At 40.8% G+C, this 19,425-nt stretch overlaps 1 protein-coding gene across 2 annotated transcripts in view; it reads left to right on the forward strand.

The window, feature by feature from the left end:
• Positions 1-15,729, forward strand: part of MYO5C (myosin VC) — a 92,386-nt gene extending 76,657 nt beyond the window's left edge. For both annotated transcript variants that reach the window (XM_008516242.2, XM_070624238.1), the window contains exons 36-41: positions 1,741-1,830; positions 4,091-4,241; positions 4,893-5,175; positions 12,373-12,547; positions 13,055-13,135; positions 14,330-15,729. In XM_008516242.2, the coding sequence (XP_008514464.1) occupies positions 1,741-1,830; positions 4,091-4,241; positions 4,893-5,175; positions 12,373-12,547; positions 13,055-13,135; positions 14,330-14,482 (933 nt within the window). In that variant the 3' untranslated portion in view covers positions 14,483-15,729. The remainder of the gene's footprint in view (positions 1-1,740; positions 1,831-4,090; positions 4,242-4,892; positions 5,176-12,372; positions 12,548-13,054; positions 13,136-14,329) is intronic.
• The last annotated feature ends 3,696 nt before the right edge of the window (positions 15,730-19,425 follow it).

The raw sequence follows: 19,425 nt of genomic DNA on the forward strand, positions 1-19,425 counted from the left end.
ATGGTAGCCGCCACCCCCACCACTCCTATCCCCTCAGGGTGTGAGATTCCTGGCTGTGAGGAATACAGGTTCAGTTGGTGTAGCAAGTGTTTATGGTGAGGGATGGGAAGGACTGAAGACTTAGTCATCTCTTTCCTTGGCATTTATATAATTCTCCCTTCTAAAACCACAGTATGTACTTTTATGCCCAGCCCAGAACTGAAGGTAAGCTACGTGTTAGCTGGGAGCAGTAAAATATAGGTCCAATATTTTTCATCCCCCTTCCAAATGAGGAGTAATGTTTGATGTTGGGATATATTTGAATTTTTTAGTTGGGGCAGTCTTACCTCACTTTTAGTAAAATATATGTTCTAGAAGAGTCATGAGTAATTAAACCCTATTTTAAATAATCTAGGAAAAGAGAAGAATAAAAACAGTGAATGCATAAGAGGTCAAAGTATGAGTAATTCTCCTCAACCCTCCCTCCCCCGCAAAAAAAAACTGGTACCAAGAATTCATTACTCATCAGGAGCTAGGAGTAGAAAATTAGCATTTGTTTGGTGCTGGGTGCTTTATAGTCACTGTCTTCACAGGACCCACCAGTGTGTCTTTGGAAGGAGCGCCCATAAATTGATGTTTTCTCTGTCCATATTTTCATAAGCTGGTTTTTCTTAGTTCAAACTTGCATTGTTTCAGGCCATAGGCACACAGTATTTGCCCCATCTTGCTGCTCTGGGGCGTTTACATGTTTAGAAACTGAAAGATGCATGGCATGAGGAGTATAAATCCCCTTTCTCACCAGCATCTTCCATCTCAGCTTCTCCAGGGTCTCCCTGCCCTCCGTCTTTGTTGGTACAGAGGACCTGCCTCTCCCCCTGCCAGTGCACAGCACCCCTCACTTGGCCCACGTACCCCTTAGCCATGGTGCCTTTTTCTCCACCCCCCTGGCTGCCAAAGCACTTGAACTACTTGTCTCCACCAATTCTCTTTCTCACTCCTTGCAATCTGGCTTCTACCCCTATCATGCCACAGAAAGATCACCAAGAGTTCCTCTTGCTAAATCCAATGGTATTTCCTTAACTTTTATTCGCCTTAAATGGCCTGAAACATTAGGACCATCTCTTTGGAACCCTCTTGCCTTGTCTTTCAGGACGTTCCCAGTTTTCCCCTTTCCTCTTTGATCACCACACCTCTGCCTTCTTTGCTTGTTGCTCTTCTTCCTGCCCCATAAGCAGGGGTGTTCTCCCCAACAGAGTCCTTTATCCTGAGCTCTTGTCTATCCAGTCCTTTCAAGGAGGACATCCTCCCGTCTCTCTCATGAGGTTTGCTCAGCTACCCGCATTCCCCATCATCTCTCCATCCTCTAAGCTTTTGTGGCACAATCTGCGTCCATCCTGTGGACATTTGGCCACCTGTTTACTGTGTCCTATTTATGTTATGTCTGTCTTCCCAGTCAGAGCGTGAACTTTGGAGGGCAAAGACCAAGACTTAGATTCCTCAGGCATTCTTGCAGCGTATGCTTCAAATTTCATAATGTATCATAACCTGTACAGAAATACTTTGCAAACCATAGCCTGCTATATAAATATAAGAGCTTATCATTATAGTATAAATTTAATGAAGGCTTTTGTGAATAAAAGAAGAATTCCTTTTGGTCAAAAGCTACCACCTAACCAAACAGGTAAGATATATCTATTCTTGCCTCATAGGCACCAGTAATCACCAAATTCAGCTTTGTCTTTTGTTGGTTTTTTTTTAAAGGAACATTTAGAAGACTTTGAGATGCTGTCCTTTTGGCTTGCCAATACTTGTCATTTCCTCAATTGCCTGAAGCAGTACAGTGGAGAAGAGGTAGGGTTGCCTGTCTGCTCTGTGTTCTGTGCTGCCTGTGGGTCTGTAACCTCCTGAGCCAGAGCTCACCGTAAGGGCTGGGAACTGGGACACCTAGCTCCGGGACAGCCTCTGCTCCAGCTGGCTTTCTGGCTTCCTCCTCACCCAGGAGGGCAACTTCACATCACTGGTTGGACACAAGGCACAGGCAGAAGACTTCTAGAAAGAGACTTAGACCTTGGGCATGGCACTCGACCTCACTTTCCTTGACTTTTAAACCCACGAGGTAGATGCAATGATTTTTAAGTTTCCTTCTGGTTGTAAAATTCTGAAGTTTTCACTATTATGACTGTAAAATACAGCCTTTAGTCCTTCATGCCTGTTCCTTCATAGCTGTTGTCTCTACGAGATTCGGATTATTCCTCCATAATCTGTAAATCCTCTGCCATCCTGACTCTGCTTCCAAGGGGCTAACATCATAAAGAAGTTCTCCACCTTCAAGTACTCACAGAGCAAAATTTCATTGACCTAAAACAGCAAAATGGCTTTTTAGGGTTTTCACTGCTCTTCAGAATGGTTGTACCATGTAACAGTCTCACCAGCAGTGGATGAGGTTTTCAGTGTCTCGTACCTTTACCAACACTAGCTATTGACAGACATTTGATTATTTACCAATCTCATGGATATAAAAAGATACCTTGTTGACTTAGATGGCAATTACTGGATCACTAGTGAGGTCCGGCATCATTTCCTGCTTATTGGTCATTTGGGTTTCCTTTTAAATTGCCTACTCACAGTCATTCTCCATTTTTCTTGGGGGGTCTTTTTTTCTTGCTGATTTGTAAGAGGTTTTTATGGATTATGGATAGATTATGGCTTGTCTTCCAATTTTCTTTATGGAGTTTGTTGTACACGGTTTTTGAATTTTGACATACTTGAATCTCTCAATCCTGTTCTTTTATAATATGTATGTTTGAATGTCTTGCTCAAGAAATTCTTCCCTACCCTGGGATCATGAAGTTGTTCTCTTACTTTCTTCTAAACTCTTATAATTCAGAGTTTAGAATTTAATTCTAAACTCATATCTTCTTCATGGATAGCCAATTGTCCCAATGGAGAGAAAGTAGAATAAAATATAAAAGTAATCCTAGTATGATAGAGCAAAAGGAGAAATGAGTCTGGGAAATCCTTCCTCTGACAAATGAGTACCAAAAGCAGTGAGGGCACAGACTAGTCCGTTGAAGACAGACTGGCATCTGTGAGACGTTAATGGGAGAGGATATTATTCAACACCATTTATTTTTTGATCCTTTCTTTGTCCCCTTCAGCCATGTACGATGTTCTTGTCCCTGAGTGTTTTCTCAATTACTGTAATTTTATTTCTAAAATTTCAATGGTTCTTTTCCACTCTGCCTCTTACTATAATATCCTATTCTTGTCCTGTTTTGTTTTTCTTCTATCGCTTTGAACATGTTAAACATAGTGTATTAGTCTGCTTGGCCTGCTCTAACAAAATACCACAGACTGGGGGCGCTTAAACAACAGAAATTTATTTTCTCACAGTTTTGGAGGCTAGAAGTCTGAAATCAGGCTGCCAACACGCTGGTTCAGTGCTGAGGGCTCACTGCCTGGCTTGCAGACAGCTACCTTCTCGCTGTGTCCTCACACGGCCTTCCCACCTCCGTGCATGGGGTGGAAAGAGAGAGAGTGAGCTCTCTCATGTCTCTTCTTACAAGGACACTCATCCTATCAGATCAGGGCCCCATCCTTAGGACCTCAGTTACCCTTAGTTACTTCCTTAAAGGCCTCATCTCCAAATACAGCCACACTGGAGGTTAGGGCTTCAACATAGGAATTTGAGGAGGATGCAAATATTCAGTCCACAACACATTTTAAAATATTTTAGATTGGTCTATGTTCTTACTTAGAAAGTTATGAATCTCATTTATTACATCCACTGGCCTCTTACAGCAGTATGTTTCCTGGGGTGCTTTGCAGTTTTTTTCTAGGAGCTTCCAGGGGCGTTGTTTCCCACTGTAGTCTGTAGACTCTAGGGGCACATACTTCTAGGGGGAGTAAGCGGTTCAGTGACATTTAGTTAGTTCTGGAAAATAAATGCTACCCCAAACATCAAGAGCTCATTGGATACAAATCAGACGTTAAGTTTTAAAGTACAGGAGTTATAGTGGAAGCTGATTATAACAGCATTAGTAGAGACAGCATTTTAATTTCCCGCATGTCTATGTAATTCTAATACGCATATGCTCAAAATTACTTTCAGGAATTCATGAAGCATAACAGTCCACATCAGAATAAGAATTGCTTGAACAATTTTGACCTTTCAGAATACAGACAGATTCTTAGTGATGTGGCTATACGAATATATCATCAGTTTGTTATCGTAATGGAAAATAACATTCAACCAATAATAGGTAAGAAAAGAATTGATGACCAAAAAGTATTTATAATAACATTGAAACCTTAAAAAATAAATCCAGTGTATGGAATGTGTGATTATAAAGAAAACAGTTTTAAAACAAGAAGCTTTAATGGTGTAAAGGTCCACTTTTTAACTCTTTGATTGCTTAAAATGATTGCATGTATGAAAGTACACGGGTCTGGTTTTCTCTCTGTGAGGGTGGTTCATCCTGAAGGGAAAGATTTGGGAGAACTGTGGAGAACTCCTGCTACTCACATGGCTAATCCTGGGTGTCAGGCAAGTATTTTTGAAATCCTGAAGTCCCACTCAAATTCTTGCAGACTTTCTCCAATTTCTGAAATGTAAGTACTTGAGGCTTTAAATAGTTCTAGACCAGGAGTTATCATGCTAACCCGCTGTCTTTCCTGTGAAGTTGAAAGTAGAGATGCTCCAAGCCTGTAAGAACTGCGTCCCTCCATCCCCATCCACCTCCTAGGCACCCTGGTGCTCCCCAATTCTTTTGCTTTCTCTGTCGGAACTACATCCTCTACAAACTCTTGTAGAAAATGGCCCACCTCCTGAAACAGACATGCGAAAGCAGTGAAAAATGTTCTCCGGGTGTGCCCACTGTGTGCACAAGAAAAGTTTCCATTTTTCTCTTTAGTGCCAGGCATGCTGGAGTATGAGAGTCTGCAGGGCATTTCCGGCCTGAAGCCCACAGGCTTCCGGAAGCGGTCATCCAGCATAGACGACACGGACGGCTACACGATGACCTCCATCCTGCAGCAGCTAAGCTACTTCTACAGTACCATGTGCCAGAACGGCCTGGACCCCGAGCTCGTGAGGCAGGCCGTGAAGCAGCTCTTCTTCCTGATCGGGGCCGTCACCCTGAACAGCCTCTTTCTGCGGAAGGACATGTGCTCCTGCAGAAAAGGGATGCAGATCAGGTAAAACCCGTAAACCACCACTTACCCCGGGGAGGCTGGCCGGAAAGAATGCCCTTAAAGTCTGAGACCACACACTCCCGCCCCACCCTCCATAAGAGCTGCACTGCTGGGGAGCTGTGAACAAGATGACTCGAGAACTTTGGAGATGTCACCATCTGATGCCCAGCCCCTCCTCCCATCACTCCCTACCATGCTAACTTGACGCTCTGCCAGAGAGACTTTAACTGGGAACTAGTAATTGTATACTGTAGCTATGGTTACCATGCACTCAACCAGTATGTATTGACCGCCATCTCTGTGAACAGCACCGCCTAGTGGAGGACACAGGAAACAAAGGATCCCAGCTTTGGAGAAGCTCAAAGTAGCTAATACCAATTCAAGGCAGCTATGAGTAAGTCTCCAATGAGGGGTGCAGGAAGTGCTTGAGAGATTGTCATGGACAGAAAAGTTAAGGGAGCCTCAGAGCTGTGTGCTGAGTGATTTTAAAAAAGAGGAAGGACATTCCAGGCAGAGGAAATGAGGCAGGCAGAGGCACAGTGGTAGAACTGATGAGCACCCCTCCTGAGGCCACAGTAGACAGCTCTGTCTGGGTTGAGCAGAGGTTTGTTTGGGGAGCAGCAGGACCAAGTAGAGTAGTAGGTTGGCTCCAGACTGGGAGGGTCTGGAATGCCAGGCCAAGGCATTTGGAATTCATCCCGAAGACATGGTGATCCACGGTTTGGAGGTGTGTCACCTTCTGTTTATCTCTAATTAAGGAAACACAGATCCTGGCCTATGTTTGAATTATAATATGGGGTAGATATTTAAGATGTTTTAATATGTACAGGAATTTGATACGTGTATGTGATGTGAGACCCTGGGGTGGTGACGATGGCAATGAAGTAAGGGAAAGTGACAACGGAAGTATCTTAAGCCAAGAACTAAACATGAGACGTCCATCACACTTTTTCAGCATTAGTGAAACTTGGAGCTGGACATGCCCACAAACCACTGTGGCAAATGCCCATGACAGCAGGTCGTGGTCCTCAGAGGAGGGGCATTCAGAAGGACTGGGCTTTCAGGGCCTTTTTCTCTTCACTCTGTTCATTTCACAGCTCCATGCAGACACCCTGAGGGCCTCCGAGGTAGGTTTTAGCTCTATTTAACGTAAAGCCATAAACCTAAATGTGCCAGCAGAGCCTTTGCCAAACAACTCTCATTCCATCGGTAGGTCCCAAGATGCCTGAACATGGGACATGAGTGAAAAGGGTCATGAGCAATCCTGTAACAACTATTTTGAGGATGAGCAGCATCTGTCCCCGTAGGTGCCCAGTACTCCTTCCGTTCACGGATTGAAAGCGGCCATCTGGGCAGCGAGGCCTTTACAGTGAGTTGCTCTGAGTAGCACGTGTGTTTTAGAAGCATTCACTCACTCACTCAGATATTTATGTAGCTGCTGCCATAAGCAAAGCCCAGTAGGATTTCGGTGGCTTTACAATGAAAACATAAATAACCCAATAATAAAACACGAACACAAGTGGAAAATCAAGACCAAAGAAAAGAAAAATAGGAACAGTGGACGGAGTGGCTTGAAAACTGCCTCCAGGCTTTCTGGCTGCCAGGACAAACAGCAAAACATCATCAGCTCTCTGGTCTCGTTGGGTATGGTGAGGCAGACCGGTTCCTGAGAAAGTATAAGGATACCATAGTACGTAATTCTTTTTTGTTCCTAGTCGTGAATTGTAAAAATAATATATCGTGTAGACTTTATGTCACAATCTCCACAAATAGCATTTTTACAGCAAGTGACATTGTGGCAGCTTTTGCCAGTGAACTTTGATGAAGGCCTGGGGAGTGCTCATGGAGACAGTTCTGTCGGGAACGGGAATGACGTGGCCCAGGTACATGCATTGCTGTCTCCCGAGGGAATCTGGGAAGAATATGAAAGGCATTGAGTTGGGTCTTGAAGGACTGGTAGGATTTCAGCAGGCCAGGAATCAGAGGAGTGAGCCCAGGCCTCGCTGAGGGACAACTGGTGGCAGGGTGTCAATAGCCCCCTGTGAAAGGAGCACCAGGAGTGATGAGAGAACCTGGCAAGATTGGTTCGAAAGAGAAGGTGGAATGCCAGCGTTAGAAATGCGTGCTTTAGTCCCTCCGCAGTGGCAGCCACCACCGATTTTTCCTTTTTCAGCATGCTTTAAGCTATGAATTCAATTTCCTTAATAGTTGTAGGACTATCAGGCTATATATTTCATCTAAGGTGAGTTTTGGTTGTTTTTGGTTTTCAAGGAATTGGTCCACTTCATCGAAGTTGTTGAGTTTCTCTGCATAGAGCTGTTCATAACATTTCCTTGTTATTCTTTTAACTTCCGCAGAATTTGTAGTGACATCCCCTCTTCCGTTCCTATTACGGTATGGTAACCTGTGTCTGCTCCTTTTTCCTTGGCCATTCTTGCTAGAGCTTATCAATTTTACTGATCTTTTCAAAGAATCAGTTTTTGCTTTCATTTCGTTTTTCTCTGTTTGTAAATTTAATTGATTTTTGTTATTGTCTCTGTTATTTCATTCCTTCTGCTTACTTTGGATTAATTTTGCTCTTTTTTCTTAAGAAATTACTGACTTTGAGACCTTTGTTTTCTAACATAGCGTTTAATGCTATAAATTTCTCTCTAAGAACTACTTTAACTCTGTCCCACAAATTTTTGATACGTTGTATTTTCGTTTTTGTTCAGTTTAAAATATTTTCTTATTTCCCTTGAGGATTACTCTTTGACCCATGGTTTACTTAGAAGTATGTTGCTTAATTTCCAAGTGTTTAGAGACTTTCTTCTTAGCTTTCTGTTATTGATTTTTCGTTTAATTCCATTATGGTCAAAAAACATACTTTTCGGTCAAACTCTTAGAAGTAGAAGGTAGAATGGTGGTTGCCTGGGGCTGAGGAGAGAGAGAAAGGGGGAATTGTTGTTCAATGGATATAGAGTTTCAGTTTTGCAAGATGAAAATTTCTGGGGATCTATTGTACAACCTGGTGCATATAGTTAACACTAGTGTACTCTACACTTAAAAATGGTTAAGATAGTAAATTTTATGTTTTCTACCACAATAAAAAAATATCTCAAGGTATGTAGAGGTTGAACTATACGATAAATCATGATACTAGAGTCACCAACCCTCCCACTTTGCCTGAGACTTTTCCAGGTTTATTTTTAAAATAAAAACTCCTAAATATTTTTACATTACATCCTTTTACTTTTACCCTACCTGTATCATATTTGAAGTGAGTTTCTTGTAGGCAGCATATATTTGGATCCTGGGGGCTTTTTTTTCCTTTGGGTCTTTGTGGTTGTTTTTTGTCCAATCTGACCATCTATGCTTCTTAATTGGGGTGTTTAGACCAGTTTAATTTAATGTAATTATTGATAGATTTAAGTCTACCATTTTATTATTTTTCTATTTGTTCCTTCTGGGTTTTATTTCTCTGATTTCCTTTTCTGCCTCCTTTTGGGTTCTTTGAACATCTTTTGGTACCCCTTTTTAATTTACCTATTGTGTTTTCACTATATACATTTAATATTGTTTTTAGAGGTCACTCTAGGGATTACATGTAAGTCTGCATACTTAACTTTTCAGTCTATTTAGAATCAATGTCTAACAATATCAGTCAAGCGGAAAGTAGAAACCTTACCATCATATAGGCCCTTTTGCCCTCTCCACTTTATGTCAGAGTTGTTTTATGTATTATATCTACATACATCAAAAACTCTACCAATGTTATAATTTTTGTTTTAAACCATCCAACACATCTTAATGAACAGTAGGAGAATAATCTATTACATTTACACAGATATTTACCATTTCTGTTGTTCCTTCTTCATTCCTAATGTTTCAAGTACCATTTTTTTCCCCACATTTCATTTTGACACCATTTCCCTTCTTCCTGAAGAAATTCTTTCAGTAGACCTTTTAGAGCAGGTTCGCTGTCAATACATTCTCTTAGTTTTCTTTATTTGAAAATGTCTTCATCTCACCTTCATTCCTGAAGTATGTTTTTTGCAGATGTAGAATTTTGGGTTGACAGTCCTTTTTTTTGGTCACTTGAAAAGTGTTTCACTTTATTCTGGCTTCCACGGTTTCTGATGAGAAATGCAGTCATTTGAATTATTGTTTCCCTACAAGTAATGCCTAGTTTTTCTCTGACTGCTTCCAAGGTTTTTTTTCTTTGTGTTTACTTTTTCACGGATTGGTGATGATGGGTCTGGGTGTGGATTTCTTTGGGCTTAACCTCTTTGAGATTGCCTAAGCTTCTTGAATCTGCAGGTTTGTGCATTTTACCAAATATGGGACATTTTCAGCCACTATTTCTTCAAATATTTTTCTGCACCGTACTTTCTTTTTTCCTTCTAGAACTTCAGTGACACATATGTTAGACCTTTCATTATTGTTCCCTGGGTCCCTGAAGTTCTGTTCATGTGGTTCAGGTTTTTTCCCCATGCTCTTCAGATTGGATAATCTCTGTTGGTCCCTTTAAGTTCACTGACTCTTTCTTCTGCCATTTCTATTCTGCAGTTGAGCCCACTCAGTGAGTTCTTTTATTTCTGTTATTGTACTTTTCGGTTCTAAAATTTTCATTTGTTTTTTCTTTATATCTTCTACTTCTTTTCTGAGACTTCTATCTTTGCATTTATTTCAAGATAGTTTGTCTTTACTTTTTGGAGCATTTTCATGATAGCTTCTTTAAAGTCACTGTCAGATAACTCCAGCATCTGTGCCATCTCAGAGCTGACACCTATTGATTGTCTTGTTTAATGCAAGTTGAGATTTTCCTGGTTCTTGAGCTGCCAAATAATTTTGAATTGTGTCCTGCACACTTTTAATATTATACTGTGAGACTCTGCGTCTTTGAATCCTGTGGAGAATGTTGACATTTTTATCAGATAATCAACCCACTTGGGTTCAGGCTGCAAGTTCTATGGGGCTTGAATGTGAGAAAATGAAGAAAAAGAAAGAAAAAAGAGAAAAATGAAAAATGGGGGATTTCCACCCTCCCTCTGAGCATGAGGACACCCTTTTCAGCATCTAAAGCCAGAACCAGAGGGCTCCTCCTGGAGCTCTTTGTCAGTATCAGTGCCCACTACTGAGTTCAGGCTGCTTTGAGTTCAAGCCAATGAATAGCGGAGTGAAAAAACTGGTAAACTACCAATTTGAAGACAATTCAAATTTTGGTCTTCTTCCCCAATCCACCTGCTACTATTTTTTTCAAAGTCCTCAAAAATCTGCTCCATGCATTCTGTCAAGGTTTTATAGCTACATTCAGTAGGAGAGACGAAGTGGAGTGTGCTTACTCCATCTTAGCAAGAACCAGACCGCCACCACAGATTTTTGAGCAGGAGAATTAACATGCTCACAATTCAGGTTTAGAAAGAACTGTGGCAGGATTGAATAGAATGGATTAGAAGGGGTGAGATGGGAGGCCCATTAGATAGGAAGCTCTATTATATTGTAAACTAAAAGTAATAACTCAAGGGGCTGGCCCCCTGGCCGAGTGGTTAAGTTCGCGCGCTCTGCTGCAGGTGGCCCAGTGTTTTGTCGGTTCGAATCCTGGGCACGGACATGGCACTGCTCATCAAACCACGCTGAGGCAGCGTCCCACATGCCACAACTAGAAGGACCCACAACGAAGAATATACAACTATGTACTGGGGGGCTTTGGGGAGAAAAAGGAAAAAAATAAAATCTTTAAAAATAATAATAATAATAATAACTCAAACCAGTGTGACAGCTGTGACAATGCAATAAAAGGGGGGGAACCAGTGCAGGGGATGTTATCTCACAGTCATTACATCCCTATGGGATACATTAATTCACCATTATTGTCCCAATTTTATAGCCAAAGAGAAGAGCCCTATGGGGAGCTGCTAATCTTGGAAGGTCAGAGCTGGAACTGACCTTAGAGTTCACCTCGTTCAACGCTCAATTTTTTTTTAAACGGCTTCATTGATATACAATTTACATACCATAAAGTTTACCCATTTAAAGTGTGTAGTTCAATGGTTTTTGGTATATTTATAGAGTTGTACAACTATCACCATTATGTAATTTTAGAATATTTTCATCACACCAAAAAGAAACCTTATACGCATTAGCTCATTAACAGCCGCTCTTATCTGCTACCCACATCCCCTCTCCTCAGCCCTCTCCTCCTCAGCTTAGGCAACCATGAATATATTTTCTTTCTCTATAGATTTGCCTGTTCTGGACTTTGTTTTATAAATGGAATCATAAAGCATATTGTCCTTCGTGACTGGCATTTTTTGCTCAGCATGATGTTTTCACAGTTCATTGGTGCTGCAGCTTGTATCAATACCTCATTCCTTTTATTGCGGAATAAGATCCCAGTGTATGGTTCTTCCACAATTTGTTTACCCATTCATCAGTTGGCAGTCATTTAGGTTGTTTCCATTTTTTGGCTATTGTGAATAATGCTGCTATGAACATTTGTGTACAGGTTTTTGTGTGGACATTTTTCCGTTCTCTTGAGTATATATCTAGGAGTGGAGTTGCTAGGTCATGTGGTAACTCTATGTTTAACATTTTGAGAAACTGCCACACTGTTTTCCTTAGCAGCTGTTCCATTTTGCATTCCCACTAGCAATGTCTGAGGGTTCTCAACATTCTCCTCTACCCAGAGAGGGTGAGGAGCTTTCCAGGCTTACACAGTAGATTGGTGGGACTAAAACCCATGCCTATTAACTCATAAAGCTATGATAATTAGTGACAGAAACAAGAATAAAAACCTCAGTGGACTTAAAGTCTTCTACCAAGTGAAAAATTTCTGCCAATTTAGGAAAAGATCAAACAATTTTTATACCACTGTAAGTCTTCTCTTCAAATATCACTGTGACTTTGTCCTTTCATAGATTTTCAAAACTCTATTTCTAAATTATTGCAGCCCCTCTTCTTTGCTCGGATTTCCCCCGAAGTTTATAGCTGTTACGGCCCCTGCCCTAGACGGTCATGGTCATTAGAACCGTGACTCCTGAGAGCTGATCGCCTGGTCCAAGCCCCTCAAGTTATGGATGAGGAAACTGCTGGACTGTGGTCCTGAGGCTCCCGGTGAACTCTGGGACCCTCAGGACACACTGCGGGATTTGGCACCCTCCCCTAAAGTGTTATAAATGGATCACCCCCTATTCTATGCTCCTCTGGCTTTTACTGCAGGTGCAACATCAGCTACTTAGAAGAATGGCTTAAAGATAAGAATTTGCAGAACAGCTTGGCCAAGGAAACCTTGGAACCGCTCTCTCAGGCAGCCTGGTTGCTTCAGGTCAAGAAGACTACAGACAGCGATGCCAAGGAGATCTATGAACGCTGTACCTCACTGTCTGCTGTGCAGGTGACCAGGCTTGTTGAGTGTCTCCCTGATCTTTGCTGACAGATTGTATAATTGATGTCGCCTTTTCTGACAGCCAGCTGTGGGGTACATCTGAGTCTCTGTGTGCCCTGTGGGGAGCATACATCTCTCTCACGGCCCACCTTCTTATCTGATAAGCATTTATTAAACACTAACTCAAGGCCTTGAAAACACCAAAGTGCAGATAACTCATTCCCTGCCCGCTAAACTCACAGATGTGTACGTGTGTGGGGTGGGAAGGGGGCGGGGAGGAGGCTGAGGGCCAAGAATTGTCTTTCTGTCATCTAATTAGGTGATTTGTCTTTGCTCCCTTCTGCGCTCTTTTCACCTCGTCATCTCGTTTCTTGGAAATAAATAACACATGGTTCCTAGAGCCAAATTACAGTATAAAAGAACAGCCTGTGGTTCCCAACTCTTCCCAAATCACCATTATTTCATGAAGCGTTGTCATTTTTCATTGTCTAACAGCATCTTATGTACTGTTCACAGATCATAAAGATCCTTAATTCATACACACCTATAGATGACTTCGAGAAAAGAGTGACTCCATCCTTTGTTCGCAAAGTACAGGTGAGATCCTTAAGGATGTGCCTTTTAATTTTTAGTATAAGAAACTGAAATGTAATTAACATTATAGAAACCCAGGATTGAAGTGTATTTGCCAAACATGCAAACAAAAGACATCCGACTCAAAAGCAGCAGGAATTTTCCCCGTCAGATCCCCCAGTTTTCAGAATCCATTTTAGCCCTGCTGGGAGGGGAATGAAAACACCAAGAGCATGACACACATGCTCTGTTCGTCAGCATGGCTTGTTTCTTATCAGGCTCCGAGGACCCTGCAAGTGAGCCTGGGCTGAATGGAAACAGGGACCCATGTGCCCATTTTTCTTATTTTACTCCCTAAAGTTTCTTCCCCAATGAACTAAGGCAGCAGCTCTCAAAGTTTGGTTCAAGGGTCCCTGGGTGTCCTTGAGACCCTTTCAAGGGGTCTGCAAAGTCTTCCTTTTTCCAAATATGTATCTGTGTAAGGTAGACTTTTCTTCACATACTTCAGTCAAAGTAACGTATCTCAACAGGTTGAATGCAGAAGCAGAGACGAGATCCCACCTGTCTTGTATTGTCAGACATTTAAAAGATTTACAAAAATATGAAATAATACCACTTCTCACTAATTTTTTTTGTTTTAAAAAACATAGTTATTTTTCAATAAAAATATGTTAATGTGTATTGGGTTTATTTTTTTGAATTAATAAATCTTTTAAATTATTGTTTTAATTATTAATATGGTAAATATCAATAATTATACCCATATACACAAAAGCTCTTGAGGTGCTCAGTAATTTTTAAGAGTACAAAGGGGTCCTAAGATCAAAAAAGTTTACAAACTACTGAACTAAAAAGAAAGGTGAGTGCAATAAAAATTTAATATTTGAGATCTACTCCTGTTTGGGCTTAGAATTATGCCATGAGAATAGATAAGAATGGAAAACAGATCCATTTACAGTCAGTCCATCCTGTGGGAAATTAACTTCTGAAGTGAAAGAGGAGGTAAGTATCCGTGAGAGCTGATCTGGAAGTCCTGGATAGACCATTCCACCTTGGACATGTGCTGTTAAGAAGCCCTTTTGTGTTTTCTCTCACATGATTTTGAAAGTAGTTTTTCACTGGAGATGAGTTGTGTTTTCCTTGCTCTTAACTTCCAGATAGCAATAAAGTGCAGTGCGCTGGTTTCCTGATTCATTTTCCCTCTGGTTCTAATTTCAGGCTCTCCTAAATAGTCGGGAGGATTCCTCGCAGCTGATGTTGGATACCAAATATCTCTTTCAAGTCACGTTTCCTTTTACTCCCTCTCCACATGCTCTGGAAATGATCCAGATCCCCAGCAGTTTCAAACTGGGCTTTCTCAATAGATTATAGCAGAAGAAAAGAGAGTAAAAGCACTTTTCCCTCGAAAGCTGACTGAAGGGCAAATACAAGGGATGTGATTTATTAATTGGAACTAGAAATGTTTTGGAATGTGATTTAAGGAAGAAAATAAGAATTTTCCCACATGGGCCACATCTTCTCTCACTCACAATGATGGTGCTGCCGCCGAAACTGTCATTTTGTAAGAATTAACACACACCAGTTGTGGTTGGAAACACCATGTCTAGCTTTGGACTCTCAGCTGGCTTTTACTAGAATTGCTGGAAGACTCATATTTTCTTCCAGGTGCCTTTTGTCTAGATCTATCTTGTGACAGGGCTGCAGCCAGAGGGAGCAAGATCTGGGGACACAGTGTCTCCCAAGGTTTCTAAGGTTCATGTGAAACCCAGGTACACGTATGAAGCCACAACTGGGTTCCAGGGCTGAGTCGGCCAGAGAATAATCCCATTTGGCCATGATGGCCTGTCAAAAGTCCTTTTACCCAAGCCTGCTTGGGGGGGCCTGGTGTTTCACTCTCTTTTTGCTAAAAATGCTCCTGCATAAAAAAATATTTATTTCAGACCCCTCTTATTTTTAAGAGAATATTCAATCTGAAATGAATCATATGAAGTATTTTTATGTATATATCTATTTAAAACTAATATATTATTAAAGCTTAATTGCCATGCCATTTATCATCTCCTCCAAAAGAACATTCCTTTAAATTTTATCTGCCAACATATTTGCCATAATTTTTCATTGTTTAATATCTTTCCTATAATAACTTTTAAAAACTGTTTTAAAAGGCAACCTAAGTGATTTTCTCTATCTTATCAACATTCAAATATATTTTAAATTTTTCTCATAAAAATAAGTGAAGAATTCTATCAATTCTTCCTTTTGAGAAACCTACGTTTCCCAAGTTTTATGGGAACGACTGTATTCCTTGTCCTTTCAGAGCATTTGATAAGCAGTTCTAGCCTGTGGCCTGGGGATCCAGCTCTTTTCGTCAGCACGTCGAGAATCCAGTCACGCTTCTGTTTCTGACTGTCACAGGCAATGGCTGTGGTTCTATAACACAGATGTATATCTTAGGAGTGGAAATAATACATGACTGTAAAGCAACATCACCCTACTAATGTGTAATCATGTCTTTTCATATTGCAAATGATTTAATTTAGTTCATTTAGATACACTGTATATGAAGAAATGCAAAATAGAACTTTGTAATATTTTAATCAATAAAATAAATTACCAAATGAATTGGGTCAGGTTCTTTTCATTGCTAGAAGATTACGTTTTTCTTAATGCACAAGTTTTATGCTTCGCTTTAAGGGTCATACTTAAAGATGCTGGAATATTTATAGATTCATAATATCTCATTAAAAGGATATAAACATTTTTAGAGAGGAAGTAAATATGTCTAAGTCCTGGCTCAGGCTGTGTCTCCGTGGGACTCCCAGACTGTGCCAGAAGGAGGGCTATGTGGCCGGGAGCTGGCTGGGTTTCTGGTCCACACCCGTGGCCTCCCTTCTTCCTGCCCCTCGCAGGACCTTCCCTACGCCATGAGAGGCCCATCACCTTTCATTTCCAGCCCCTTAACGCAGGGTCTGGCCTGTTTTACAGCACTTACCCTGCGCTATAAGCCAGCCGCGTTGCCCGTTTCTCTGCTGGCCTGTGAGCTCCTGGAGAGCAGGTCGTCATCCTCCTCCCCACGTTGGTCATGATGCTGGCGAGATAGGAGAGAACTGCAGGAGCAAAGGCCTGTTGGAGGTGGCAGGGTTCAGAGTGTGCAGCAGGGCGGGGGTGTGCTGGTCAGCCTTGGGAAGCAGCAGATCTTGTTAGGGGACAAGACAAGGGGACCTGCAGAGACCGAGAAATTTATGCACGGAGAAGGGAGGAGAGGGAGGCGCTCACTCCACAGTCTTGATCAGTTCTACAAAGCTGAAGTTGGGAAGGTAGCACTGGTGGGATGGGGGCTGTGAGGAGGCCGGAGGTGCTGATGACGTTCAGTCACAGGGGAAAGTCAGGGTCAAACCTGCTGACCTCTGCCTCCCGCAGAGGGCAGAGAACTGGACCAGAGAAACGAGTCAGCAGGGATTCTGAGGGCAGCGTGGATGGGCAGAAGGTTCCAAGGTGAATGAATGATGCAAAGGGCAGTGAGTGCCCCAGCAGTGAACACGCAACTGCAGGTGGGAGGGACGGAGCCGCTGAGCTGTGATGCCACATAAGGAGATTAGATGTGTTGGTCGCTTTTACACCTTCGAACAGCAGCTCTGACTTCTCGCCTTCCTGCTGATTGGGTTGACTCTCTGGAAGGTATGTACGTGTTAACATTAAATTAGAATACTCAGGCTTGCTTAAATGCTCAGAAAAGTGTCCTGATATGTACATACCAAGGTGTTAACCATGGTATTTGTGTGTGATGGGAGCACCTGTGGGGCATGGTGCTGGTTAATCTGTACGTTCTAATTTTTCTACCATTCACATGCATTTGTTTTGAAATAAGGTGTTTTCTTTTTTTAAATATATTTAGTATTGGCATCAGTGGAAAAATTAGGCATCTTTACAATCATTTAATCAATTTTAAAAATTGATCCAGGTGGCACTTTACATGTCAACATAAGCCTTGCAGTGCAGCTTAAGGAATAGAAAGAAGTCTGACACTGAACACTCTATAGTCATAGTCTGTGAGATACATCCACATTGTCATGTGTATTGGTAGTTTATTTTTTATTGCATGAAATCATGATTTATTTATCTAGTCTACTATTGGTAAACATCTGGGTTTTTCTAGTTTGGGGCTATTATGAATAAAGCTGCTAAGACATTCTTATTCATGGTTTTCTTGAGGATATAAGCATTCTTTTCTGTTGAGTATATATCCAGGAGAAGAATTGCCAGCTCACAGATTATATGTATGTTTAGCTTTAGTAGGTCCTGTCAACCGTTTTCCAAAGTGGTTGTACCAATTTATACTCCCACCAGCAGGAAAGAGATCCGGTTCTCCACGTCCTCGCCCACACTTCAGATTGTGAGTCCTTTTAATTTTAGGTCTTTTGGTGAGTAAGTAGTGGTATCACAGTGTGACTTTAATTTGCATTCCTTTGATGACTAATGATTTGAACACCTCTTTACATGTTTATTGACCATATGAATATCTGCATTTGTGAAGTATGTTCAAGTCTTTTGCCCATTTTAAAAATAAGTTTTATTAAGATATAATGTACATAAAACTCACCATTTTAAAGCATACATTTCAGTGGTTTTTAGTATATTCACAAGGATGTGCATTATTTAATTTCAGAGCATTTCCATCACCCCAAAAAGAAACCCCATACCCAGTAAGCAGTCACTCCCAATTCCCCCCTCCCTACACCCCCTGGCAACCTCTAATCTACTTTCTGTCTCTATGGATTTCCTATCCCGGACATTTCATATGAATGAAATCACAGTGTGTGGCCTTTTGTGTCTGGCTTATTTTACTTAGCATAATGTTTTCAAGGTCTGTCCATGTTGGAGCATGTGTCAGTACTCTATTCTTTTTTATTGCCAAATAACAGTCCACTGTATGGATATACCACATTTTGTTTATCCATTCATCAGTTGATGGACATTTGAACTGTTTCCACTTTTTGGCTTAAACGCTGCTAAAAATGCTTAAATGCTGCTTAAAGCATTCATATATATGTGAACATACATTTTCAATTATCTTGGGTTATACATCTAGGAGTCGATTTGCTGGGTCAGATGGTAACAACTCTGTTTAACTTCTTGAGTAACTGCCAACTTGTTTTCCACAGCGACTGCGCCATTTTACATTCCCACCAGCAAAAGATGAGGGTTCTTTTGCCCATTTTTAATTGGCTCAATGAAGCAGTATTTTAAAAGTAAAAACTGGAGATTCCCTATATATCCAACAATAGGACATTGGTTTAATAAATCATGATACCGCATAGTAGAGAATAATACTGAAGCTATTACCAAAAAACAGATCTATAAGGAGTAATAGAATAAGTTAGGTGAAAAAAGCAAGTTCCTAACAGCCCCATTTGTATAAATAACAAAGCTTTATCTGTGGTGTCAGAAAAGTCTAGAAGAATATGCACCAAACTAAATAAGAGGAGTGAAGGCCAGGCAGGTGATGGGGATTTCCCTTTAGAATTTCTATCTTTGTCGCTGACTCTTTTAAAAATAAATATGGGGGGGTTGTAATTTTCAAACTATATATTTAGGTGAAATAGACTTCAAAGAAATGTTGTGCTTGGCATAGGGTTGAGGAAGATTTGAGAAGTTCTATGAACTCCTACTGCAGAGCAACCATGTCAAAACTTGTTAAAATGGGGCATTTTTACCTTTTTCTTATCAAAATGCTCAGAGAAGCATCGGCTGTAGTTGTGAAAAGTTCCCTCACCGTGACAGTAAGGACAATAGAATGTACTAAAGTTAAATTTATCTCATGATAAAATACTAAATGGAAAAACATCAGGATATAAAAATATAAACAGTGTACATGAACGTATAACCCCAATGGTCCAGAAAAATCTGTCCTTGCGTTCACCAAAATGTGGAAAGGCTAGCGGGATTATAGGTAATTGTTTTCTTCCTTATATCTTTTTGATTTTTCCAAACTTTCTACAATGACCATGTATAACATTTATAGCTTTAAAATACTATCATCTTTCAAAGTTAGTTTGTGGCTTGCCCGTGTTTAACCAACTAGATCTAAAATGCTATCCTATATGTATGATTGAAAGTTGAAGCGACTCAAAACTTGTGGTCTCCATTAAAAAATGGTGTTTTCCAAGAATATGCAATGATGTGAAGACGAAAACACTATTAGGCAAAAAATGAAAGTTCAAAATTGTATATGACACATAATTTCAATTTTTTAAAAGGTCTACACATATGTGCATATGAAGACATTAGAAGAAAATATAAATGCTAACAGAGGG

The sequence above is a fragment of the Equus przewalskii genome, chromosome 1 (assembly GCF_037783145.1).
Source record: "Equus przewalskii isolate Varuska chromosome 1, EquPr2, whole genome shotgun sequence".
NCBI lineage: Eukaryota > Metazoa > Chordata > Mammalia > Perissodactyla > Equidae > Equus > Equus przewalskii.